The sequence below is a fragment of the Notolabrus celidotus genome, chromosome 13 (assembly GCF_009762535.1).
Source record: "Notolabrus celidotus isolate fNotCel1 chromosome 13, fNotCel1.pri, whole genome shotgun sequence".
In the NCBI taxonomy this organism is placed as follows: Eukaryota; Metazoa; Chordata; class Actinopteri; order Labriformes; family Labridae; genus Notolabrus; species Notolabrus celidotus.
Window position 1 is genome coordinate 24,365,471 of NC_048284.1, and position 26,990 is coordinate 24,392,460.

Below are 26,990 nucleotides of genomic sequence, written 5' to 3' on the forward strand. Positions count from 1 at the left end.
CTTTCTGCCATATTAAATAATGAAGAATAAACACAATGTTTATGTTCCCTTTGGAATTGGAATTCATCATAAAAGCGCATTGCTGGCGTCAAACTATTGCCTGCTATAATCTCCTCACAGATGCACACATCCCAGACATACACAGCCTAGATTGACCTGCACGCACTCTGTTTGCATTCGTGCGTGCGAGTGAATGAGTGTGTGTGCATTTGTGCATGTGTACGCGCTTGTGTTGTACACCGTCCCGGCCGCTGCAAGGCGCAGCTCCGTCACTGCAGACTGAAAACAACTGAGAGTGGAGACGCGCAGACCCTCTCCATCCTCCGCAGTCTCCTTCTCATCCTGCCCGGCAGACTGACTGGCAGATCCCCGCACTGAGCAAAACTTACTTCCAAACGGACCCACTGCGCCGCTGACAGCGTCTGCTGCTTTTCATCTGCACGGGGTAAGATAAATATATGTGTTTCTGCATTTATGATTAAACATTGCAGTTCTCATCAGGTGAGCAGAGTGATTGTTTATGGATGCACTTTACAGTAATATTAAGATGAGGACAAACAGAGCACTCCTGCACGGGACATCGACGTATTTTGTGCGCCTGTTTGCTCTTTGTAGCCACATCAGCTGTGCGAATTCAGCAAATAATGCTGAATTAAATTATTGCACACTTTTAGGAGGCAATATAATTAATATTTTTTAATGTTGCTTGAGGAATATGAGCATTCATATACAGTATCCTTTGTACCTGTTAGTGTGTGTGTTTGTTTGTGTGTGCCTTCTTGTTGCATCTGTATTCATCTCTGCTGTTTTGCATTGTCTCTTTTATGTGTGTTTTTGTGCATACATCCATAGTCTTTGTCTGTGCAGATAGCCTACACATGTTTTTGTGCTTGCATTTTTGTGCTTGTTTGTCCCATAAATGCTTGTCACTGAATGTGAGTGTGTATGTGTGTGTGTGTGTGTGTGTGTGTGTGTGTGTGTGTGTGTGTGTGTGTTGAACCAATACATGTATGTTCTTTGCCTGTCTGACTTTGCCCTTCCCCTCCTGGCCTCATTCCAGAGCACAGCCCAGCATGTGAATGGCGGCAGAAAGCGGCAGAGTTGTCACAGAGGAGCAGGAGGAGCTCCCGGCCCCTGGAGCTGTCACTCAAGAGCATCATGCACACACTCGGAGTCAGAGCCACAGCCAGTTTCACCCTCTGACACATACAACCGCCCAGTGGCAGGCTCCTCGCACACTCGCACACACAAGGAGTCACAGTCACACTCACTTCAACACTCCATCACACTCACAGGCACAGAGGTACGGCTGCCGGCTCACACACAGCCTCTCAGCCATGACCAAGGGAGAGAAGGGTGCGCAGGGATCTGCAGGGAAGCTTATCAAACCCACTGAACCACTCTTCCCCAAAACCCCTCAGCAGGTAAGTTCAACAGTTTTTGCTGTTTATTTTGAGTTTTTCAACAAGATGCCATCAGATGTAATGATATTATTTTTAAATCACACAGCTTGAACCTTTATTTGGAGACTTGCATTATTCCCATGCACTAAATCTGAATGAAATGCTAAATCTCATCTGGTATCGGCTCAGTTTGGCTGAGAGTGACTTCACATGATTGGATGGAGATAAGAAAAGATGGAAAGTGTGATCTCTTTAGTGGCTTATCTGTTTCTGATTAATCAGCCACATTGTTTTCCTTTGAACTGTAATCCCCCTCACAGTAGGTTCAATAACTGGAAGTTGATTGTTTTCATTTGTGAAAGGATGATGGGATGATCTGCAGGATGATGCTTTCTTACAACGCTATCAGTGGACATTGGTGATGGAGACTGTTGTCACCACATACATTTTAGGAGGAGAGACAGTGGAAATGAATGATTACTTTAGCTTTGGAAACCACAGAAGCCACTGTTTACATTCCCGTCTTCTTTGTGTTACCTAGATGACCTACATTTGTGATTGTCATTTGAGTAATAGAAGGCGATAGGTCTGTGAAGTAAGCAAACGTCTTGTGCTTGTATTTGTGTATCAATAGAAGTGTGAGAAGCTGTGTTTCAGCAATTCATGATTCGGTGGACTCTGTAAATCAAAGAAAATGATAGACAGAGAAGTAGACCTTCACTTAGTGTTGTACCGCTTTGATAATGTAGAAACTGTTTTAAGCAGACAAGGTTTTCATACAGTCATACTGTGATACTGTTGCAGTTAGTCACTCACTTTCTGTGAGGCAACATTAGGTCAGGGTTCCCAATAAACAGCATTACATCATTCCATCTAACCTGTTCTGCAACTGTCTCATCTGTCTAATATGCAGTTGTTTGGTTTCATTATGACTTCTTATGTACTTGGTTTTAAGAGATGAACGGACACTTGAAAAACGCGATGAATTCTCTGTAGAAAACACATCAAATAAGCATTAGGTCCCAACAGATATGGGGCTTTAGAGGATACTACTGCTACAAATTGTAGAGGCTAAAAACAATGTTTACTATGATGTTAGGCGGTATCTTCATTTTTTTAATGAATAAAAAAAGATCATTTTTGGTGTAGCTTTTGAACCTATTTTGATCATATGTAACTATAAAAGCTGCTTTCTGGAGCAAATAACTTTATCAAAGAATGGTTCACTATATTACACAGTTCCAATCACCCCTAGTGGGGCCCAATGCCCAATCATCCGTGATGTTATGCTTCCTGCAGACAGTGCACAAGGCATAGTTAAAAATGTAATCAGTGTGTTGGTACAATTGCACGATGAAACAATTTCAGAATCAACTGACGTGTTGTTTTTCTGCTCTGTGTTTTCAGTAAAATAATGATATTGGGGTATATATATGAAGATAAACTGGCATGTAATGCGCAGCATATGCTGCAGACAGCGCTGAGACTGTTATTGAAAATTAAATCAGAGCGCACTGCAGAGCAAATTAAACAATGATACCATTACTAAATAACCCCAAGCATTGTTTGGTGTTTTATATGTTTATTTATTTCTGATACGCCATATGTTAAAAGAACATATGGGGCGTATCAGAAGACATTTATGTGGATATCTGTATAGGTGATATCAGCCAACAGATATATGGTTCAAACTCTAGTAAATACCGAAAAGGAGACAAAATAGTATATTGGAATTTCTTCCCTTTGTGAATGAAAGCTGGATCAATTGTCAGTGAACAACGAAAGAAAATTGCTCATGAAGAGCCTGAAGTACAGATCTTTGTCCCTCTGACATTAGCATACATTTTCTAAAGTAGTATCATTTCAAGAGAATGTATAAATGGCTTTATGGGTGTCAAGTTAGTACAACAGTAATCTGTAGAGTTTGAATTGATTCCCCTCAAGTTTATCCAGTGTCAATAGGCTACAGCTCAGGTTTTCATGGCTTGCTGCCTACCATCACTGACATGATCAACTTTTCCTTTCATACGGATAATCCATAATCTGACTTGAGGGCGTAAAGCTGTGGTTGTCAAACTTCTGTGACTAGAGTCACAAATATAATGGTGCTACCAAGAATCGTCAGAAAATCCTTCCCAGAATGAACATTTAAACTGCTTTATGGATCCATTTTAGCAGCTTAACTTTTAGCATGCAAACACTCCATTTGCATGGAGAATATAGCTTAGCTGGCTCTAGAGGGAGTTTGTTTCCCTCGTTTATTTGCAGCACAATTATCCTCAATCCTGATTTAAATTGGTTGCAGTGCAGTTCAGGCATTTTAAATTGTCCTCCCTGTGACGGTTAAAGATTCATTAACTTTAGAGATTAGTCTTATCTGTCCTTGTCCCTTGCTTGTTGACGGTCTAAACTTCACAGATGCTCCCTTTACTCTCCCTATTTCTGTAAGTATGTGTTTGTGTGTTGAGCTGTGTGGTGTTGTTTGTGCAATCTAGACAACAGTTGAAGGGATATCCTGTTTATCCTCTTTGAAGATAAGAACTCACTAATGAAAGATAGATTTTGGAGGGAAAAATAAGAGTGAGAAAGAGAAGAAGGAGCTGGGAGTTCAGAGTATTTTTGCACATCATCAGTTAAGCAGCATTCTCCAGACACCAAAGACTTTAATTTTTTCTCTCCAATTAGGGGTAATTGCAGTGAGAGTGGAAGAAGAGAGAGTTTTGAAGTCAGAACCCGCCGCGCAGCCTTTACTTACCTCTGACCCGCTTGTCTTGGGATTGAATAATTACACACCTCCCTCCTGGTAATTGTCGTTCTCTAACCCCCTCCATCTTTTGAAGGAGCAAAAAAATCTGGAGGAAGAGAAAACGTGAGCCTGATAATAACAGTGTATCGGTCGCGGTTGTGGTTACTTTGGTGATTTCCTTCTTTCATGAAGCTCTGACGGGAGCAGCTGTGGGCCAAAGCCTGGGCCACTGGATTTGGATTGACACTGTTTTATGTGTGTGTGTGTGTATTTGTGTGTGTCTGACACCAAAGGTTATGCAGTAGGGAGGAACAGGCAAAGTTTGATGTGTATGTGTGCACAGCCTCCGAGGAGACGGTCGTAAATATCGGGCTCCCTAGACTGTGGTGTCTTGTCTTATTCATGTGTGAAGATGAAAGCTTGCCTCCCTTGCTGCACACACACATATATACAAACACACACACTTTCAGAGTCACATGTCTGATGGTTTAAGAAGAGTATAAGTGAGGGGAAACAGAGCTGTGGATGACTCGGTGGGTTTCTCCGGCTCCTCTGTGTGCCTGAGTGTCTGCACACATAGACCACAATGCAAACAGCCGACAGGGGGTCTGCCTCTGATCCTCTAATCGGCACACACACTCACACACATGCACTTGATTTATACATGAACATCTTTCTTATCTACTACAGGAACCTGTCATTTATGGAGACAAAGAAACAGCAGGATTGATGATCTAAGATTGCAAGTGGGAGACGATTTATGTGAAATTCATGAGGAAACAGATGTACGACACACCCTCCAGTAACGTCAGAGCATAGTTGTATGACATAGTAGCACTTAAGCAACGACTTAAAATTAAAATTTTTAATTATATTGAATTGTTGCAAAATGAAGATGAAGCAATGTTATTTTCGGAGAACCTGAAATAGAGTGTGTAAGAATTCCGTCTGCCAATGACTACAGGATTCAGTATTTATGAGTCATAAGTCTGATCTCATGGCCTAATTTATTTTACAGCGGCACACCTTGTTTTTGTTGGTGTGTCTCGGAGGATGTATAGAGTTTAGGTGGGAATGTTAAAGTTAACACACACAAAAAGTAACCTGAGAACTAAGAGAAAACAGACAAAGAAAGCAAGTTGTTCTGCTCGGGTTCAAGTTGAAATAGAATTTAAAGTCACACTTAATCTGTTGCGCAATATCATTTAGTTGTTTATTGTGTAACAATCTCCTACAGTTTTTAATATTTAGACTGAATCACATTATGGCTGACAAAATGACACATCCTTTATCTATACTCCTCATTTGCTTGTTTCACACCACAACTATTAGCTATTACTAACATTGTATGTAATTTACATCATGATTGTGTGACTGGCTAACTATTTTCCCAAGGTCATGCTGCAATTGCATCATAGTTGGTTTAAACTTGAACACTAATCAGCTTTAAAGTGTGTGTTTAATTTCTTTATTAGAAAACTTGGAGTTGCAGAAAAGTTAAGTTTTTCATTAGCTTTCCGACCTGTAAGGGCGCTGTTATCTTATTACATTTTCTCTCCCTTGTCACCCTCTGTTCTCACAGACTGAGTTGGGACAGAAGTTGTCATTATGCAGTAAGGTGTGTTTCGCCATTGGTGGCGCACCTAAGGAGGTGGCAGCCAGCGCAACGGCCTTCTTCCTGCAAATCTACCTGCTTGATATCGCTCAGGTAATGTGTGTGAGCACAATAAATATGTGCTTTTTTCTGCATGCATGTGTTATTAACTCGCGTTTGTCCCTGCTTTGCTCCACAGATTAATGCCTTCCAGGCTTCCATGGTGCTGTTCATTGGTAAAGCCTGGGGAGCGGTAACGGACCCTGTTGTTGGATTCTTCATTACAAAGAGCAGATGGACCAAGATAGGCAGACTCATGCCCTGGTGAGCTCCACGCTCTAACTATGAAGGAAACTCAACACTCTATCATTGTTACCTCTCATACACAGCACTGTGTTTTAGTTTTGGATCCCTGTGGATGTTTTATTTTACGCCTTTACTTGTTATTCTTGCATTTCTACTTTTCTACTTTATCTATGGCTCAAAAGTGCTATCACAAACTTCCAATACTCTGATTGCACACAAATATTTTAACTTTAAGACAAGAATAGGATGACATATTGTAAGTATGCAAATCAAATTACAGTAACATTTATATTCTGGTATTGGCATGTTGTTAAGTTATCTAACTGACTAGCAAAAATTGAATTAATATCTCTATTTATTCAACTTATCTAAAGTTAGTTGTGACAGAAATGAATCTCCTTTCCCATTAGCACAGGGGAAAGTGTTGCTGTTGACAAGGCTGGGCTAAGGACTGTAATTTGTTGACAGATTATGAAACTTATCTTGCTTTGCTCCCACTCTCTCAGACATAATTACGACAGCTACATCATACAAATGTTTATGCAAAAAACGAAACAAAAACAGGCTGTGTGCCCTAGATTTGGATGGTTTTGAAATTATTCTCAGACTTGCTCCTCTCACCTGAGGATTGGCTGAATAAATATCTATTGTGCTTTAATTACACTGTTCCTGATGCTCCCTCTGATGAGCTTTTCATGCTGCTTTATTCAAGGGCGTAGGCTGTTTGTTGTCTTTTGTAGCCAGACAATAATAGGCAAGAAACTGTAGTGGTTTTCTTTTATAAACAATCTGCCGATGTGCTGCTTGGTGACATTTAATCACAATTAGCCCTACACCTCTTTGGGAATCATCCAGTTTTATTTTTCCTCATGCACCAGGCTTTGCTCAGTCTCTCTAGGAGGGATTTTTTAATGTGTAGCTCTCTAATTGTGGATTATGTAAAGCTTTCACCACCTTCTCCACATATTCCCGTTATCAAAGATGAATTCAAAAGCGTCTCTGCGTGCGAGTATAGGCTTTGGTATAAGGTTCTTTTAACACTCTAGCTAGCATGACACTTACTGTAATTACAAATCCAGTATTTAATGTGTACTGCATTGAAAACCATAGATTATACACAGGCTGACGGTGCTGGAGGGGGACCAAGTTCACTGTGGCCAGACACTCAATAGCAGACAGATGCTGATGGATGTTAAATCAGCTTTGATTACACATGCAAATCTGTAGGTGTGTGTGTGTGTTCTCTCAGGCCTGATTCATTTGTGTGGTGTATGTTGGTATTTTAAATGTGCTTTCATCTGTATTTGTTCTGAAATACCCCTTTGACTGTGTTTGGAAAGTCCCCTCTGCCATCATGTAGCAGGAAGTCTGTTTCTTCCTCTGGGTGTCACATCCAGCCATGAAGTGATTTATATATCTGCCCTGAGATCTTTAGGATGGGGTAATTTGTCTCACACACCCCCCCTCTGGTGCTGCCTTGTTTGTTATTTTGCGATTGTAGTAAAAGACAAGCCCAGTGGCAAGTGAAAGAAGTTTTTTTTTCTCATAGAAGCTCGTAAGACCTGTATCATTTACATAACCCTGGAGCATAGCAAAAAGCAGGTCCAGACCGTATTTTTCTTTACATTATTCACAGTGACGCAGCATAAATCCACCATGAGTGAGCACTTTGCAACAGAGGGAAGGAAATACTTTCTTTTAACTTGCAGAAACCACAATCAGGACCAGAATCATAGGTAGACCGCCATCCAACCAGGTTGGCTGAGGAAGTGGGTATGAGGGAGAGAGACAAACAAACAAATACAGAGCTAGACAAACACACAGTAACAAAAATAAGAACAAATAAAAGACATGTCAACAGGGATCATAAATGTGTGGATTAGGAAAAAACGTTTTGCAGAAGCACCAAAGTAAAAGTGCTTTTTTATAAAGACATCCACCTTCGATTTACTTACGTCCTTACTCCTCTTCAGTTAGTGAGCACTACTAAGACTCTCACCCACCCAACCTCTTCTAAATCCTCTCTGTTCCACTGCACATCCTCTAATTAACATGCTGAATAAGTCAGACAGAGGAAAAATGTACTGGACACCCTCCTATCAACCTGCTCCTGCTTAATTAAGGCTGTGCAAATCATCAAGACAGGTGTGAATATGCATTCATGCATGCCTGATGCGTGAGAGATATGCCAGTGTCATTTTAGCCTTTGTGTGACCTCTCCCTAAACACACAGTCATCTTGCAGGAACATTCTAACTGTCCCATTCACAGACCCCACAGCCCTTTCAATCGCTCCCATGACCAGGCGGTCAATACTGCAGCACCAGCGTTGTTAGGCGCCTTTTGTTAAAACAAACAATCAGGAGGAGAGAGAGGTGGGCGGGCTGGACGATGCTAGAAATCACCATTCAAGGCCACCTTTCTCTACCTCTTTCTCCACCTTTCTCTGGTCAGAGCCCTTGCAGGTTTTGTCTGAGTCAACAAAAACCCGTAGATTTCTTTTTCTACCTGTAGGTGTGCTGGTATAACAGCTGTCCAAGCATCTGAAAAAAAACTCTGTATTCTCTCAGAGGGAAATGAAGTCAAGGGTGGAGGATTTAGTGTTATTTTGAAGAAAAATCCTACCGTTGATCATCCATAATCCACCCTTTTCCGCCTCATTTTTAAACACACAGCTGTTAGCTTTAACCATAATGACACGTTGTTTACATATGATTTTACACGGCCCACATACTGTATCACTCCAATTTCTGAGAAAAGCACAACACAGCAGAACTGCTGTCTGCTGCATTTGCTGGAGTGTGTATTGCATAGGCATGTAACTGCGTGTGTGTTTGTGTGTGTCAGCGTGTGTGCGCAGATCTCTAAATGCTATGTGCAATATTGTGGTATTTCCCTACTTGCCCATCCCTCCCAGGACAAATTCCTATCATACTCACAGGAACATTATCATTTAGCAGTCAGCTAAGCCTTAACTGTAATCTGTCAGAAATATGGCCTGATTTTAACACTGAACTGCTGTGAAAAAGTTACATAACACTATCCCTGCCATCCCCCAGCTTAAAATGATTATGCTGGTTGAGAGAGGTTGCTTACATTACCACCATAACTGCTAGAAACTAATTATATCATGCATAAAGTATAGTTGCTGTCTTTTTAAACATGTTTTTCTTCATAAAACACAAGTTTGCACTTTCATTTGACAATTTCCTTGTCTTTGTTCTTTAGGATGGTGGGCTGCACTCCATTCCTGGTGGTTTCCTACTTCTACCTCTGGTTTGTTCCTCCATTCATCAGTGGGAGATTCATCTGGTACCTAGGCTTCTACTGCCTCTACCAAACCCTCATTACCGTGAGTATGCATGCTCTCTCAGCGGTACATTTGATGTTAAGAAACCTGAAAGGCCTGTCTCTAAAAACCTTGGCAGGATTTCACAAGCAGTGCAGGAGAGATGTCAAGTAGTAATGACAAGTTACATGGTATGTATATGAAATGCAGCAAAAAATTGCAGAAAACAAAGTGCAGGTGATGAAAGCCATGTCATGTCAGACTCTGACAGCTCCTGGATGGATTTATTCTTTGATTTGTAAGATGTGCAGAAGATGAGAGCCCAGAGCTCTTAGATACTTCAGCTCAAAGTGGAAGTGTAGTTATTTGGGTTGCCTATTGTCATTATGGTTCAGACCATTCATCTCTCTCGCTCTCTGTCCTGCTGTGCTCTGGGGTAACCCATATAACATGTGCTGCAGAACTTGTAGACCGCTGCGGCCACACTGCGGCAAGCTGTAATGGCATGTCATTCTAACTACTTGATAAGTATATGGCCAGTTCTGCCAGGAACCTCTCGCTGGGTAAATACTGGTTACCACTTTTAGCCTGCCCTTCATTGTCTGTGGATGTTTGTTTGTGTGAAGTAAGATGGGAGAGGCCAGCTGTTATCATTCAGAGGGTCACAGACTGTAAACAGAGGTTAGGATGCAATATATATAAACTGTTTATATAATCAACTAATAACCGGTTTACATCCAATTTATCAGTTCTCACGTCCATCTGTAGCGGAAAGTTAAGCTGGATCATTTCTATAAATGTTTGCATCCAGTGAAGGCCCCGTAAATGACATGCTGTACAGAACCAGAGGCTGAAAAAAAACCTCCTTTCACAGCCGTGTTTATTTTCATCATGGCTATGCATGCTTGTTGGGCCGCAGTGCTGACTGAGCCCTTGTGTAAATTACAAAGTGAAGCAGGACTCGGTTTTCTTCGACTATTCTCTGGGAGAGGGGGTGAGGAAGGAGAAAACAGAGAGCTGAGGTTGGCCTACATGGAAACTGCAGAGATTGCTTTTGATAAATATACACAGTGTATATTTTGTGATTACAAGCGAACACGTAGATAAAAGACATCTAAAGATATCTAGGGTGTTCCCATTTGATTCTGGGTGAAATGTTTCATGGAAAATAGACTTTACGAGAAAATGCAGTCACGCAAGCAGCTCTTTGGGGCTGTGCTTAAGTTGAGGGAGCTGCTGGCAAAATTCTAATTTACTCACAACTGCAATGCAAGCCAATGTTTTACAGGAATACTGTTGGGTTAGCTTGCATGTTAGCATACTTATATGTACTAATTAATTTAAGAGACAGAGAAGCTGTGGCATATGGTAAGGTTATCAGTCCTGGAAGTTTTTCATTGATGTAGCTCAATGAGACCTTGCTCATGTTGAGACAAATGTTGTAAGGTATTCTAGCAAGCTTGCAATGGCAGTGCAAATGAGCTAAAGTTTAACAGGGAAGCATACAAACATTTGCTTGTCACAAGTGAAGAGAATTAAGGCTGATGGTAGTGTCATCATCAAATAAAGCACTAGACAAATTGAGATTTCAAATTTTGTCCTGCTAACTGCACTGGATGGAATTTTAAGGCCCAGCGTGCAGGATGGTGTCGCTTGCAGATTGCAATAACACACAATATTCTCTCCTCCTGCTACAAGCTCTTGGGAGACCCTATGGTGGTGACCTTGGTCAGAAAAGTGCAACGGAAGCCCTTTTTAAAACAAGTGTTCTGTTTGTCCACTTGGGGCTACTGTAGAAATAAGAAGGGGCAAAATGGTGGACTCCATGGAAGAATACTCGCTCTCTTTGTGGATGTGCTGAAGATTAGAAAACAAAAAATATTCTGCAGACAGATCATCCTGAATGGTCAAAGTCATTGAAATGCACAATGATGGAACCAGTAAAGCCTTTACAAAATTTCATGCTGAACCCATCAGAGGTTGCTAAGCTGTTTTTGTCTGTTGCTGGCAGAGCTGGAAATAAAGGAAGAACTAAGCTCTGAAATTATTTTATTTTTCAAAGCTTGTAAGACTTGTCCCATTTGAATGACTGTTATTGTGCCAGCTTTTATTGAGGACGAGAGCCATATCTGTGTCTTTTTGCTCTATTGCAGTGCTTCCACGTGCCTTACTCTGCTCTCACCATGTTCCTGAGCACAGACCAGAAGGAGAGAGACTCAGCCACTGCCTACCGTAAGATGATTTAATATGCAAAAAAGAATTTATTCATGCCTCCAACACTGAATTAATCTGTGCCTTTCACCTTTTTCACGATGGTTCAGACTGAGAATGTGTGAACTGCTTTGAAGTGCTTGCACTGATAGTTGAATCTTTGCTTACATGATGCCAGGAATGACAATGGAGGTAATGGGGACTCTTGTGGGTGCTGCCATCCAGGGACAGATTGTGGCCAGCGCTCACACTCTGAAGCACTGCCCGACTCACAACATGTCCGCTGGTTACCTTGGCAACAGCAGCGGGGCAGAGATCGTCAAGAAAATAGTGCGCTCCCAGGACTACCTGTCACACTCGGTAAGTGTCACCGTGCCAAGCGAGGAGCCCAGGTGTGCTCAAAGTGGGCCGGGGAAGTTAGTTTGAAAATAACTTGGACTGTCAGCAGCAGCGTTCTCACTTAAACGAAAGCCACAGTGTGTGCTTAAGGGGGTTGACCTTTGCTAAATATCTGAAAACAAGCAGCCCTGAATGAAAGGTGGATTGTTTCAAATTAGGTCCATATTTTAGAGCTGCTACATGTTCCGTCATCCAATATGGCTTCATGTTTTAACCGGTGTAACCCACGGGATTGAAGGGAGACGCCACTGTTTGATATCTGAACCCCACATCCTGAGCCAGCTCCCCTCTCATGACCACAAAGGGGGTTCCTCCCTTACATCAGTCTCCAAACAGTGGCCCCACATTTAGGGGTCCACAGTCTGAAAGTCATTAGGGCTACTTACATCTTATTCAGAGCATTTGAACACACCTCAGCTTCAATATGTTGGAAATATTTGTTCAGACTGAATGTAGTTTAGCAGAAATCGAGGGAAAAGGAAGATTAAGGACACAACATTTCAGTTTGCAGAGTTGTGAATAAACTCGGCGGCTGCTGCTAATCCATCATGGGACTTTCTGTGAAGATGAAACAAGCCAAAGTCCAAACTGTCCCACGTCGGATTTTGGTTGCACCACAACTATTTGCGCTTCAAATGCATCTTTTCCAATGGATTTTGGGTGAACCCTATCGGGCATCCCACTCACCACCCCAAACCCTCTGCAGCCACCCACTAAATTCCTCTGTGGTTAATGGTGAGGGTGGCACACTGTCTGCCCAAACAAGGTCTGCCCTCGGAAACACGATGTGTTTGATGTGCATAAATAATAATGGACTACTGGACGGAGCCGCATGGAAAAATAGCAAACAAACAGAGGTTGTTTAAGCCAGAGCAGTTCCTGTTGAGGAAGGACATTAAACAGTTATGGCTGTATTTTGGGACCCAGATTAGCTTGAGGTTTCTTCCTGTTTATGGTTGTATTTGCACAGCGATATATGCATGGCTAGGTTTGTGATTTAAACTGATGTGGAAAACAACACAGAAAGTCACAACAAATCATGCTCTGATGGCTCATGATGGGAAAAGGTGAAATTAACGAATGAATACACCCACAGGATGAGGAAAAGCAGGCACATACTTTGACATTTGTATCCACAGTGGTCATATAGCATGTACAAATGAGGCACTTCAATATTTTAGGCGTTAGAGAAGATTATGAATTAAAGATTAAGGAAAGGCTCAGAATAGACTGGATTGTGCTGGCGGAGTAAGAAGACAGAGATGGATTGACGTAGGCTACGTGTTTGTTCTTTCTCTCTGCAGAAGGAGGTGTACATGATAGCTGCTGGAGTTATAGGAGGAGTGTTTCTGGTCTGCACCGTGGTGATGTTCCTGGGAGTCAAAGAGAGAGAGGGTGAGTCTGAAATAAGAAGAGTTGTCAAAAATTGGGTGATTTAATTGGAATTAGCACTCCTTTAATTTCATTCTTAAAACAGTTTACTAATCAAAGAATAACACTCAGTGTTTCTACCAGTTGTATAATGTTCCCTGTGGTTCCATAGATGTCAACGATATATTCTTAGATTAATATTTAGACTTACAGTCTTTGACACAACTCTTGTATAAAAACACAACTATGTCAATTTTGACAATTCCTTCATCAAAATGTGTCTCTGAGCCCCAAACTTCCCTGATGCACAATATAAATACTAAAGTATCCCTTTAAATCATTATAAACCACAATACTGGGTTTAGCTTTTGAGTTTAATAATTTGTTGTATTTCTTGCTTTTTTAAAAAACACTGTAAATTAAATATCTCTTGCGGGAGGACTTTTTGCAGCAGAACTTCACATAATTCTTCTTTAGAGCTCATCTATCAGCTTTAGGATGAGCAGAAGTTGCAGCTCTAATGAACAATTCCTCACTTCAGGAACACATTTTGGGTTCAAGCCTCTAAAATCAGAGAAGTAATGAGTAGCCTTCAGGCATCACATTAAGCTAATGGTGCATACTAAAAAACTGCACTGTCTGCAGGGTTTCAGTGACTAGAGACCTTGTTGCATGTTATCAAGTAGGTTGGCACAGTAAAATGCAATACTTGTACAGAAAGAGGCTCTAAATATTCTACACCTAATTGACATGTGTAGAAAATGTCTGCTTTTTGAGGTCCCAAATTGATAATAACACAGTCTTGAGAGAAATCCCAGCTGTTCTCCTTGAGTTTTAAAAAAAGAAATTGACATCTGCAGTTCAGTTCTGTCTGTGCAGCATGCTTATCACACTCTAAACGACAGGCAGCATCCACTGCAATGCAGGGGCAGTTCCAGGATTCCCAGGGAGCAAGTCAATCGCCTTTTTCCTCCTGCATGTTATTTGATATGCTGCACACTCATATTTAATCTACATGTAACTATTTCAGATCCATATGCCCCGAGGACAGAGAAGCAGATCCCCTTCTATCAGGGCTTCCTCCTGGTGATGAGACATGGGCCTTACCTCACTCTAACCGCTGCATTCCTCTTCATCACTGTCGCCATTCAGGTGAATTTGAAATTTATTTACGAAGCACTTCTCATACAGTGGGGCAAAAAAGTATTTAGTCAGCCACTGATTTTGCAAGTTCTCCTACTTAGAAAGATGAGAGAGGTCTGTAATTTTCATCAGAGGTACACTTCAACTATGAGAGACAAAATGAGAAAAAAAATCCAGGAAATCACATTGTAGGATTTTTAAAGAATTTATTTGTAAATTATGGTGGAAAATAAGTATTTGGTCACCCACAAATAAGCAAGATTTCTGGCTCTCACAGACCTGTAACTTCTTCTTTAAGAAGCTCTTCTGTCCTCCACTCGTTACCTGTATTAATGGCACCTGTTTGAACTCGTTATCCATATAAAAGACACCTGTCCACAGCCTCAGTCAGACTCCAAACTCAACCATGGCCAAGACCAAAGAGCTGTCGAAGGACACCAGTAAGAAAAATGTGGACCTGTACCAGGCTGGGAAGAGTGAATCTACAATAGACAAGCTGGTTGGTGTGAAAAAAATCAGCTTTGGGGAGCAATTGTAAGAAAATGGAAGACATACAAGACCATTGATAATCTCCCTCGATCTGGGGCCCCACGCAAGATCTCATCCCGTGGGGTCAAAATGATCATGAGAACGGTGAGCAAAATCCCAGAACTACATGGAGGGACCTGATGAATGACCTGCAGAGAGCTGGTACCAAAGTAACAAAGACTACCATCAGTAACACACTACGCCGAGAGGGACTCAAATCCTGCAGCGCCAGGTGTGTCCCCCTGCTTAAGCCAGTACATGTCCAGGCCTGTCTGAAGTTTGCCAGAGAGCATATGGATGATCCAGAAGAGGATTGGGAGAATATCATGTGGTCAGATGAAACCAAAATAGAACTTTTTGGTAAAAACTCAACTTGTCGTGTTTGGAGGAAGAAGAATGCTGAGTTGCATCCCAAGAACACCATACCTACTGTGAAGCATGGGGGTGGAAACCTCATGCGTTGGGGCTGTTTTTCTGCAAAGGGGACAGGAAGACTGATCTGTGTTAAGGGAAGAATGAACGGGCCATGTATCGTGAGATTTTAAGCCAAAACCTCCTTCCATCAGTGAGAGCATTGAAGATGGAACGTGGCTGGGTCTTCCAGCATGACAATGATCCCAAACACACCGCTCGGGCAACAAAGGAGTGTCTCCGTAAAAAGCATTTCAAGGTCCTGGAGTGGCCTAGCCAGTCTCCAGACCTCAACCCCATAGAAAATTTGTGGAGGGAGTTGAAAGTCCGTGTTGCCCAGCGACAGCCCCAAAACATCACTGCTCCAGAGGAGATCTGCATGGAGGAATGGGCCAAAATACCAGCTACAGTGTGTGCAAATCTGGTGAAGACTTACAGGAAATGTTTGACCTCTGACATTGCCAACAAAGGTTATGTTACATAGTATTGAGTTGAACTTTTGTTATTGACCAAATACTTATTTTCCACCATAATTTGCAAATAAATTCTTTAAAAATCCTACAATGTGATTTCCTGGATTTTTTTTCTCGTTTTGTCTCTCATAGTTGAAGTGTACCTCTGATGAAAATTACAGACATCTCTCATCTTTCTAAGTGGGAGAACTTGCAAAATCAGTGGCTGACTAAATACTTTTTTGCCCAACTGTACATGACACTAGGCGTTACAGTAAATGGTGCCTGGATCCTGTCAGTGATGGCAGCTCAATGTTGATTTAATCAATGCAGAAAAGCACTTACTGAAAGCTTATGGTTTTAAGCATGTTTAGAGTCTCTGCAGAGATTAATATCAGTGCAGCACATCACTGCTGTTTGTCTGTCTGTTTCTTAGCCACTGTTTAACTTTTGACGCTTTCGGTGTAGGCTCTTTGAATGATTCCATGCATCCCAACATTTTGTAGGATCTATTTCTGTGTATTTTCACCATTTCGTCTCAGAGGAGGTGTCAGCTGGCATCCATGTGAAGACATAGTGGGAATAAATTACAGGGAAATGCCGTCAGCAGCTTCTCCAGTCACTTCATTTGGCACTCAGCACAGCAAGCAGAGTGCCGAGCGACGTGCTGAATAGACAAGACGAGGCTGACTCTCTAAATGTTTGATCTCTGATTTCTGCAGCTGGTTCAGAGCAACTTTGTCCTCTTCTGCACTTATGCTGCTGACCTGAGGGATCACTTCCAGAATATTGTGCTGACTATCCTGGTGAGAATGGCTTTTATTACTGATATACCTGAAGATTATGCAAACACAACACATATAGCTGTCGGTAAGATACTTCATACATTATTGCTATGACAGATTTCCTCCTGTGACCGTCTTAGACTTTTATTTGAAGCACAACAGAGACGTTTTTGTTTTTTTTCATTTCAAATAAAGAAAGAATTCACAGCACATTTGGAAAAAAACTCATATGACACATAAAACTTCAACATTGTACCTGTAACAGTTTTATTTCCAGACTTACAAGATGTAATTGACTGCTAAACCTTTTCCTGTGCATATGCGTCATACATTTTCTTTTTCCCATATTTACCCAGGTGTCTGCAGTGATAAGCATCCCATTGTGGCAATGGTTTCTGCAGAGGTTTGGGAAAAAGACGGCAGCTTTTTGCGGCATCACAGTGAGTGTTCTGTTTTTATTTTGGTTTTTCCAGAGCAGCTCTAAATGCCGACTGTTACACTTTGATGTTTGTGCCATCTTGTGGGCAGAATCAGAATAGTATCATCGTTATTTAAATGTCAGAAACAGGGACTCATTTGTGACTCTGTCTTTCTAGTGGATCATGCCCTTCACCATGATGCTGGTCTTCATTCCCAATGTTGTGGTGGCCTACGTTGTGGCTGTCTCCTCTGGTCTCAGTGTGGCTGCCTCGCTCCTGCTGCCATGGTAAGACCCAAGAACACAAGTTTAGACTCAAGAGAAAGAATCATCACAAACTCTTTTATGGTCACATTTTACATGAACAATTTCAATAGATTTAGCTGGAGTCAGTACTGGAGTCAAACAGGGAATACATTTCAAGGTAAATTTTATTTTTGTGCACATTATTCTCAGATTTATCTACATAAGAAAGCTGATTGATTTTTTGCATCAGTGTTCATCCATTTCCATCATTTTATCCGTATTCATAAGGTAAATTCTAAAACTTCCATTACTCATAGGGTCAACACTTGCTGGTGTTTGAACTCAAAGCACCACACCAGGTTTGAAAATGGTGTAAATATTTGAGTACTGGCCATCATCAGCCCTAAAAGTGGAAACATCTATTATAAGATCACGAATAAAGAACCTCTTCTCCTTCCTCTTCTGCGGTGCTCCAGCTTCCTCCAGCAGTTCAAAACAGACACCTTAGGTAGAATGGGCACTCTGTGTTGCTGTTTGGGCTATGAATTGAATCTGAGGGTTGGTCTGTGTGAGCCCTGTTTGGGACTGCTCAGAAGTTTCTTCCTGAGAGCTACCAAGTTTATTTTTGGAGAGCCCCCTCTAATTGAAATATTATGAAATATTGAAATACATCAAGCCTGTGATATTGTTTATTCAGCTGCAGTCTTGTTATCTGTACGAGCTGTGCTGTTTGTGTTATTTCCCTTTGCTGTAATGCAAAGTGTTATTAGTTAAACCACAGTAGTGCACCAACATGCTGTTAGTGGTGACTTGGTTCCTAGAATGCCTGGTCCATTAACTTCAGGTCATGTAACGGTCATATTAGTGATGTCATATTCATGAATTACAGGCGGTGTGTAGTATAATCTACTCCACCATCACAGATCTAATACATCACAAGACATAAAGCAGTCTTCCGCTAACTGCTTGTTTTCCAGATGTTTCCATGGCTGCCGTCTCCTCACTCGTCTCGTGTCCCCTCCTTCAAACCCCAAATTACAGGGGCCTCCTGTGGGGGCATGTTTATTTTGGAAGGAAGCGACTGTTTATCCTGTCTGTGGGCCGTGGTCTACTGTGCCACCCTCTGCTCATCATCCAATCATGTTATTAGCTCTAAGCCACTATTTATCAGAGCACTAAAAGTAGGCCTCACATCATTATTAGCAGCAACCATTTTGAATGGTTGTATAAGCTGATTTCAGTGAGTGCGTGAGTGAGGTCTTACACACATCAGCTTAAAGTTGATCAAGTCTTTGTGTCATGATGAGTATTAAGACAAAGGCAATATGCTCTGTTGCAAATCCTGCAGGAAAACAGCACAGTGTTTTGTGTCTAACTCTCTCTCTCTCTCTCTCTCTCTCTCTCTCTGTCTGTCTGTCTCTCTGTCTCTCTGTGTGTGTGCGCATTTCAGGTCAATGCTACCAGATGTGGTGGATGACTTCAGACTGGCTAACCCTTACTCCAAGGGTCATGAAGCCATCTTCTACGCCTTCTATGTGTTTTTCACAAAGTTTGCTTCTGGCATCTCCCTGGGAGTGTCCACACTCTGCCTGGAGTAAGTCTGCATTTAATATATTCACATGGTTGCCATTTTCCTCTGATATCATGCACAGGGTGGGAAACTATTCAAACTTCTGTGTTATGTTAGTCACATATAAAAGACTACAGACAAAACTTGTTTCATAGCTTCTCCTTTAAAGGGAAACTTAAAGACATTTTAGAATTGAAAAAGCATGAATCCAGTGGAATGAAGGGCAAGTTCAGACTAACATATTTGATGACACATTAGTCTAGATACAGACAGCAGCTAACGCAGTTTCAATGGCAAAGTTAGTTGACATAAACATTGTAAGTATTATATTATATACTATATAATAAAAGTATTTGAGCTTCAAACCATGTGTGTGATGTCAAGGGAAAACTGCAACTGTAAAATTGTGGTTAATTACCATCATACGTGCACCATTCATTTTCAAACTCAGACATTTGGTACTTTTACTTAGTGTGTCAAAATGCAATACAATACATACAAAAAAAAGTATTTAACCTACATGATGATTTAATGTCAAAATGTGTCCGGCTGGTCATTTGCATCATCACACTTCGTTTAAATGGGAACTGTCCATGTGTGTTTTGTGTAGATTTGCAGGGTACGACACCGGCGCCTGCAAGCAGCCTGCTCCTGTGGTGTACACCTTGAAACTTCTGATTGGTGCTGCCCCGGTGGCCTTCATTGTTACGGGGTTAATGATCCTGCTCCTCTACCCGATCAGCGAAGATGTGCGGCTCAGGAATAAAGTCTGCCTGGATGAGCTAAGGTGAGTGGAAATCATAAAAAATCATTTCAGAATAAAATGTGAGCCATTCAGTCTTTACAGTGAGCATTACTCAGCCTGTTAACACACACCCATAAATACTGAGGAGAAGGGACCTTGAAGACAGATTAGAGTTATTTCCTTGGACTCAAAAGAGACCTTTTCAAACGTTTGACTAGAGTTAGAGACCATTAGACATTTCAACAGAAAGCATGCGATTTTAAATGTGTTTGAATGAAGTGGGCACATTAGAGGCAATACAGGTCTAATAAAGCATGTCATTGAGCTGCATTATAGGAATCATACACTCCCCCATTGTCCACTTAGTTATGCTTTGAGCAATGTTTCAATCACTTCCCTTGAAAAGACAGTGGTAGTTCTACACACATCACTCAGGGGCAAGGCAAACAAAAAGTGTCAGCAAGGCAAGGAAGAGGAGTTCGCACACTTTATGCAGTACCACAATCAGTTTACTAAACCCCACCCTGCAAGTCCTTTGTCATGTGATAGCGCTGTCACCTGATGAAGGCCAGCAGGTTGAAACAGCATGGTTTACTGAACTTCTTGTGGCACTGAGCAAGTGTGTGGGCTCATCTTCTATCACTTCCCTCCCGGTAACATCTGAAGACTGGAAAAAATATTAAAAGCCAGAATGCTCAGCTGTGCTTTTATACCAGCAAAGCAATAACAGTTTAACAAACTGTTTATCAGTGATGGAAGAGGTTTTAAAATAAGTTACTTAAAGCTGATGTTGTTAGGAATGGTGTAAAAAACTTTCTGCTGGGTTTGGAGAAAAGGTCATAATACCCATCGGTAATCTCCAGTAGGTGGTGTCATTTGAGACTATCGCAAAATCTCTGAGTCTTCCAATGCCTTTGTATTAAGTAATGTTATTATTCCCCTCGTTCCCGTTATGACGGACCAATCATAGCTAATCTCCAATCCTATCTCCTGATTGGTTAAGGGGTGGCCCCTACTACATCCTCCAATTGGTTATGAGTCCGGCACTATCATGACCGCACATGCCGATCTGTGTTGGCGGGCTAAGAGGAAATCTGGTTGGGAGGGGTAGTGTTGACATTCAAAGTCCCTCTCTCTGAACAGATGTTTACTCCGTGACCACCAACAGCAACTTTAAGTTTAAGTAGGAACTTCATAGTGTAAAAGTAGTGTATAACAAATAGGGGTCCTTTTTTTAATATAACAGATCTTCAGTTTCTAATTATCCAAAGTATCAAACATAAAACTTCACAAAAAGTCACTTCATAAAGTGTGTCATGAGGACAGTTATGCTTGAAGCGCAGTATTTTGTACATTTAATACATTAATATGAATTAACTGTATGTTTAGCATGCAGTCTCAAGCCAAAGCTTTTGTATAACTGTAACAGAAAAAAACTCTTTGAAATGTAGCATTATAACAGCTACATTACGCTAGTATATACTTATTTCTCTACAAAACTTCTGTTGATGTAATATGTAATTGATGCTGATGCCCTCCACAGGAAACAGAGCATCAGCTCCAGAACGATGGAGGACTTGAGTAACGTGTGACCTGGATCTTGACTGGAGTGAACTCACAAAGCCACGTGTTCCAGCGACACAGCTGGAAAGTTGTTCATTAGTGTATATTACACTGATAAATAGTTAAATTGTTTTAATGTAAACATTTTTGTTTTATTCTCACATGTACTGTACAGTCATCTTGGACATATAAATATACAATAAGATTACCTAATTTATATAAATGAATGTATACTATGTATTATTTGCTGTGTGAAGCTCTACAACACTGTTATTTATTGATGATATGATTATTCCTGAGGGCTGATGGTATGAAATAAATGTTGTAGAGGTTGGTTGATGGTCCGAAAAGATGTGAAGTGTTTTTTTCTGAAGTCAAATGAGAAAAACACAATGGAGTGCACATTATTTTCAGAAATTTTAATGTTCAAAAAGGCTACCAAGGGATGTCGCTCCACACAAACACACGTTTTTGGTCTTTGGTAAAGCTCTGAACAGCACTGCATGACAATGAGTGTCACCCCTCTAGTGGACAGTTGTGTTACTACACTTTCTAACATTCTTGCAGAAGAAAAAGTGCCTCTAATGGGCTTTCATCAGCATTTTAGATATGCTTATGTGTGTCGACCATTCGCGCTAAGTGCTCTTGGGCAAAATCTCAATTCCATGCACAGCATCAACACTCTTCAGATTACAACTAATAAAGACCAAAACATTCACTTCATATGTCATTATCTGGGGACATTAACACACCCCAAGTTTTCTTTTAGCAGGCCATGGCACTATTATCAGTCTGCAAGGACTTAACTGCATTTTTTCAACAAAACATCAACCTTTCCGTTGAGCCTTCATTACAAAGTAGCAATATGTATCGGCCTAACACAACATAGATGGATAGCCCTTTTGAAAACATGACTTTTGGTCATTACAAAAATAAATCTCTTGATCTGCGATGATGCTGCTCTACACGTTCAGGCCAAATCCACTTTACCTCGCATTCTAGGATTCAGACAAATACACTGAAGCAGCACAGATTGCCCTGCAGGAGTCCACTAACTGAGCTGGGTGTTAAGAAGCACTATGTGGAGGCCTCGATGGATGTGTTGGGGTTTTGACCCGGCGCTGGACTGGGTGGGCAGGAACTCTCTGGAGTTCTTATGTTGGTTTTCCTCTTTCCGTTACGCACTGTGAGTTCTTCTTTGGGCTTGAACGTTAGCGGCACATAGCCGTCTGCATCTGCCACAAGAACGATCCACAAAGGACCTAGAAAATAAACAAACAAACAAACAAGTCGCTCAGAATGTTTTTATTTACATCTGTCATTATTATTGTATTATCCTATGACCTGTCAGGCTTGTAAAAGCTGTTATATGCTTCTGTGTGTCAGTTTATGATGAATGGTCTGCACTAAAGCAACAAAACACTACATGGTCAATATGAGTAAGCTGCTTTTGTTTAAAGCCCTGTTATCTAACCTAGGCTGTTAATCATGTCTAATTATAGGTCACACACGTTAACAGAAGAACACTGATAGAATCATGTGTGTCGGATTGTTTAGAAAATGATGATGCACTTCATAAGATCAAACATCCTGGTTTAGGTTTAAAGGCGCTTTAAAGAGAGCATTTCTGAGAGTTTAACCAGGACAACCTTCAGTGTTGGATGACTTCCAGTCATCCCCATCAGGGACTCCCACAAGCTCGCTGAAAATACTTACAGGGGGAGACCTTTCAACCTTAAGACGCCTACGTGGAGTTTCCTGGAAGTGGTTTTGATTTATTAACCCTGTAAGCTCTCTATCACATTATGGTTAGTCTGACAGGCGTGGAGGGTTTAAAGAAGCTTACATGATTCTTTGTAGCTAAGACAAAACCAATTTCAAAGGTTTAGATACACTTATGACACCAAAACTGAAAGTCTTAAAGGTGAAGAGACTTTTGTTTCTTTAGAAGGTCAGAAGGTCAGAAGGTAACCGGCTGAACCTACCATACATCATCTCTACAATGGTTAGGTTGAAGAGTTCCTGGAGGGCACGCAGACACAGCTTCCCATCACACAGCAGCACCGGCCTCCGCTCATCGATGAACACATTTTCTGATAACTGCTTCTGCAAACGCACCAAAAAGAACAAAGTCAATGAAGGAAAGAAGCTAACAACAGGAATAAATCAAATCAAGTCTGAACCAGCATGGTCTGCATGCAGGTAGTTCAGTTGTCCATGCTTATAGTGAAAGTGTCAGCAGATTAAGTTGTCTGAGCTCCTCATTAAAAAGATTTGTGTGGCATTAAATTGAAAGAGGTTCTCCTGTTCTTCAGGCTCTTTATTTTCGGTGCAAGAATACACAGAAAGAAAGAGTGAAACTGTACCTGACACGTCACATTGATGTAGGGGGGTTCAGAGGCATTAGGATAGATGCTTGAGGCCTTCTTCCCATTCTGTGTGTAATCCCTGATGTCTGTCAGGCATTGCTGTACGTCTGCAAAGCGATTAAAAAGCCTCTCCATGTTGTGGGCGAGCTGCTCCACAGCGCGGTCTCTGGGGGGGACTTGGGGTGTCTTTTCAGGCATGGGTAAGGTCGCATCAGAGTGAAACTTCTCTGAGGGCTCTAGACGAGGTGATGCAGCCCGGCTGGAGTCTCTGCTGGCCTGGCCGGCTAAGGCCAAGCTGCTTATGCGGTTGACGTGGTCCATGTCGAAGTTCTCCACCGTGATGGAGGAGGCACTGGACGTGGCTCTGTCTGATACTCGATCAGAGAAATCCACAGAACTGGTGACAGGGCTCGGCTCGCTGCTCCTCACCTCCTCCACCAGCCTGCGCCTGTTTGCTGGCGAACGAATGACTCCCCCTCCAGGCAACACCAAATCCTTTATCCCTGTACGCTCCCTGTCATCCTTTGTCAAGTTCTCGGAGTGCCTCCTAATCCTCGGGATGAAATTAGTCGTCGACTCGTGATTGTGAGGAGAAGGAGATGTTGGGATGGGAGTCTCTCCATTGTTTATTAACTCTTTGGCTAGGAGATGAAGAATGTATTTATCCGTGTTAGAAGATGGAAGAAAGGCAGGATCATTGCACTTCTGCCTACCCACCATCAACAGCAGTAACTTGTCATTAAGGAAGCAGACCCCTTTGGGCCTCTCATTTGCCTGCAGAGAGATCTGCTGGATGTTGGGCATTGCTGAGGCTGTGATGCAGTACACAAGCACCATGTTGCAGGTGTTGGAGGCCACTGCAACTGTAGAACCACGTGGGTCAAATGCAACAATGTCTGGAACCAAAATCCCAGGGATACTGACTTTACGAGTTGTGGTGACTTTACGCTCATATGTGACCAGGATGAGGTGTGAGGAGTCCTGGCCTGTGCCAGTGACAGTATCCCGACGACGCAAGTGAATGAGGGGACTGGGGTCAGAGCGCCGGTGCCTCGCCAAGAGTTGGGTGAGATCCAGAGGGCCTGGGCTTGGTAAGTAAGACCTCTCAGATTCAGAGGATCTTCTTCTTGAGTAAAAGACGTTGTCGTCCTCTGACATGGGAACATGTGCGCCGTGGGACTCAGTCTCTGAGGGTAGGTCAAAGGCAATGCCCGCATTTAACCCGCAGAGTTTATCCAGAGGCAGCTCTGTAGCCACAGCTACCTGAGCTTCCCCTGTAGCCTCAATGGCACAGATGTAGCCTCCAACATCAAACACAGGGCAGAAGGAGCAGGCCACCAGACTCTTCTGGATGTCATTCCAGATGTAAGAGTGGAGAGCACTGCCTATAGCCACAACCAGTCGGGTCCCATCCTTTGTCCAGCATGCACAGTGGATCAGTCCACTACTTTTGATTTCTGCTTTGGTCCTCCTGTTGTCCACCCGCACAGAAAACAGCACAGAAGTGTCCCTCTTGGTCAGCACGGCCAGGATGTCCAGTTTCGGATGCCAAACACAGCCCTGGGAGAGAAGGGGGAAAGGCTCGCTCATCTCACAGGTCTGCGTGCACAGCAGCTTGTTCTGCTCCAGGGCACTGAGCTGCAGCTGCCACACTGTAACGTGCTTCTTGTGCTGAACCGCCAGTAACGCAGGAGAGTCTGAGCAGCACAGTGGGCCCCAGAAGAGCCCGAAGACATGCTCAAACTGTCCGATAACATTGGTGTCCCCGAACTTGATCTCCCCATTCTGGAGGTAGAGAGATGTGAGGCAGACCTGCTTGCCGTCTGTCCACGCTATCCCATGCACAGGGTGGATGGCTTGGTGTAGAGTGTTGAGGCCTGTCCGGAGCAGCTTTGCCTTACCAAGATCCATCCTGGCTGGCAGGTATGAAGATGCTTCAATGAGAAAAAAGACACTAAATTATTCAAAGAGTAAACATTTACGTGGAGACCTGTGTCCGATCTGAAAGGGTCCTGCACAGGAGTAGCTAGTGCTACCCATGCAGATTAAGAAGAGCAAAACCCTCTGTCGTGTCTGCTTCCAAGTACATGCCTTAATCCCCTCTGCCTGAGCTGAGGCAGTTGTGACGAACACTTATAGCTTCTTACGCCCGAATGACCTTAACGACACACAGGTCCTGTTAGGCTCTCAGGGCATTAACAGCACTATATACAGGAGGGTAGGAGCGTCTCCACACTAACCCCATTAACTCTTGTAGATCTGCAGAGGCTGCCATGAACATCGGGGGCCAATTAGGTCGCGACTTTACCCAAAATAGATTTTTTTTGTCATTGTCATTCATAAGTATATCAATGTTCAGATTATTGTGATTGTGTCATTTCCTTGGCAATGTTGATTCTGCAGCTTTCGTGCCAATAAAACACTTTGATATTAGGGTTTAGTTGAAATAGAAAATGAATTAAATTGTATTTAGAATTGTCACCAGCAAATGACAGCTTTAAAAGTGGGGCACATTTACATTAATACGTAGTTACATCAGAATAAAGCAGCTGTATAAAGAGGCAGTATGAACTGTGAAATTAGAGGGAGGTTAAAATAACAAGCTTGTAAATGTAGTCACCGTTTTCCGGGTCATTTACCGGGTAAATAGTGGCAATCTAACTAATACTGTGCTAGCTAGCACAAAAATGAGAACACAAATCCCTAAAATGATTAATGAAGCTGTACACGTACCTTATTAAAACACAAGCATCCCGTTTGTCCTCTCAGTAACACTGATAAAGACAATTCCCCATTTGAAACGCACGTTTTACCAGATTTTCCCAGAACGTTCATTTATGTTTGACCCGGAAACAAAACAGAGCGCTGTGGTGCATTATGGGATATGAAGTTTAGGTATCATATTTAGCTCTTATAAAACTGTTGGGATACTGTACGATTACCCAACACCTCTGTGGCCAGTTATGTGCCATTCGTAGCGTCGAAACTCTGATCTAACATGTTTTAGGTTTAAATCTCAAAACTGTTTTGTTGGAGGAAATCAGCCAACGACTAGTGGAAGTGCACTACAAGATACAATGTCTTTCTGGGGATAGGCTTACCACTTATAACTTAATTTAAACGTGGAGTACTCATCTCAACTCCACTCCACTCCACTCCGCTTAACTCAACTTTATTTATATAGCACCTTTCATATATAAAAACATGCAGCCTAAAGTGCTTCACATAGAGACAGAAAACAACAGCAATGGTAAAATTAAAACATGATAAATAAAAAAATAGTATTTATAAATAAAATACTTAAAAATAAAATAAAATCAATACAGTAAAATTAATAAAATAAGTAAGAGTGGAAAGAAAAGTTAAAAATAAGGCAGAGTTAACAAGATCAGATGAATACAAGAAGTTAATAAATAATTAAATAAGATATGTTAAAGCAAAT

At 41.9% G+C, this 26,990-nt stretch overlaps 2 protein-coding genes across 2 annotated transcripts; one reads left to right on the forward strand and one right to left on the reverse strand.

Annotated features, from left to right (window-relative positions):
* The first annotated feature begins 236 nt into the window (after positions 1–236).
* On the forward strand, positions 237–21,525 carry mfsd2b (major facilitator superfamily domain containing 2B). Its single transcript, XM_034699496.1, has 15 exons — positions 237–445; positions 1,061–1,424; positions 5,732–5,857; positions 5,943–6,067; positions 9,277–9,400; positions 11,491–11,569; positions 11,727–11,908; positions 13,252–13,342; positions 14,349–14,470; positions 16,575–16,658; positions 16,994–17,077; positions 17,234–17,343; positions 18,752–18,895; positions 19,482–19,658; positions 21,160–21,525. Exons 2-15 carry the CDS (start codon positions 1,080–1,082, stop codon positions 21,206–21,208), a joined length of 1,842 nt encoding a protein of 613 aa, XP_034555387.1. The 5' UTR covers positions 237–445; positions 1,061–1,079; the 3' UTR covers positions 21,209–21,525.
* A 58-nt stretch (positions 21,526–21,583) lies between these two features.
* Positions 21,584–26,410, reverse strand: wdcp (WD repeat and coiled coil containing). Its single transcript, XM_034699495.1, has 4 exons — positions 26,282–26,410; positions 23,546–25,482; positions 23,165–23,285; positions 21,584–22,441 (listed from the first exon to the last, which is right to left on the reverse strand). Exons 2-4 carry the CDS (start codon positions 25,457–25,459, stop codon positions 22,257–22,259), a joined length of 2,220 nt encoding a protein of 739 aa, XP_034555386.1. The 5' UTR covers positions 25,460–25,482; positions 26,282–26,410; the 3' UTR covers positions 21,584–22,256.
* Between the last annotated feature and the right edge of the window lie 580 nt (positions 26,411–26,990).

Excerpts from the sequence above, each read along its gene's own strand:
- mfsd2b (XM_034699496.1), top strand. The coding sequence starts at position 1,080 with ATGGCGGCAGAAAGCGGCAGAGTTGTCACAGAGGAGCAGGAGGAGCTC. Across the intron at positions 14,471-16,574 it reads TCATCACTGTCGCCATTCAG|CTGGTTCAGAGCAACTTTGT; the intron begins GTGAATTTGAAA and ends TGATTTCTGCAG. Across the intron at positions 19,659-21,159 it reads GTCTGCCTGGATGAGCTAAG|GAAACAGAGCATCAGCTCCA; the intron begins GTGAGTGGAAAT and ends TGCCCTCCACAG.
- wdcp (XM_034699495.1), bottom strand. The coding sequence starts at position 25,459 with ATGGATCTTGGTAAGGCAAAGCTGCTCCGGACAGGCCTCAACACTCTA. Across the intron at positions 23,286-23,545 it reads ACATCAATGTGACGTGTCAG|AAGCAGTTATCAGAAAATGT; the intron begins GTACAGTTTCAC and ends GTGCGTTTGCAG. Across the intron at positions 22,442-23,164 it reads CATTGTAGAGATGATGTATG|GTCCTTTGTGGATCGTTCTT; the intron begins GTAGGTTCAGCC and ends TTTATTTTCTAG.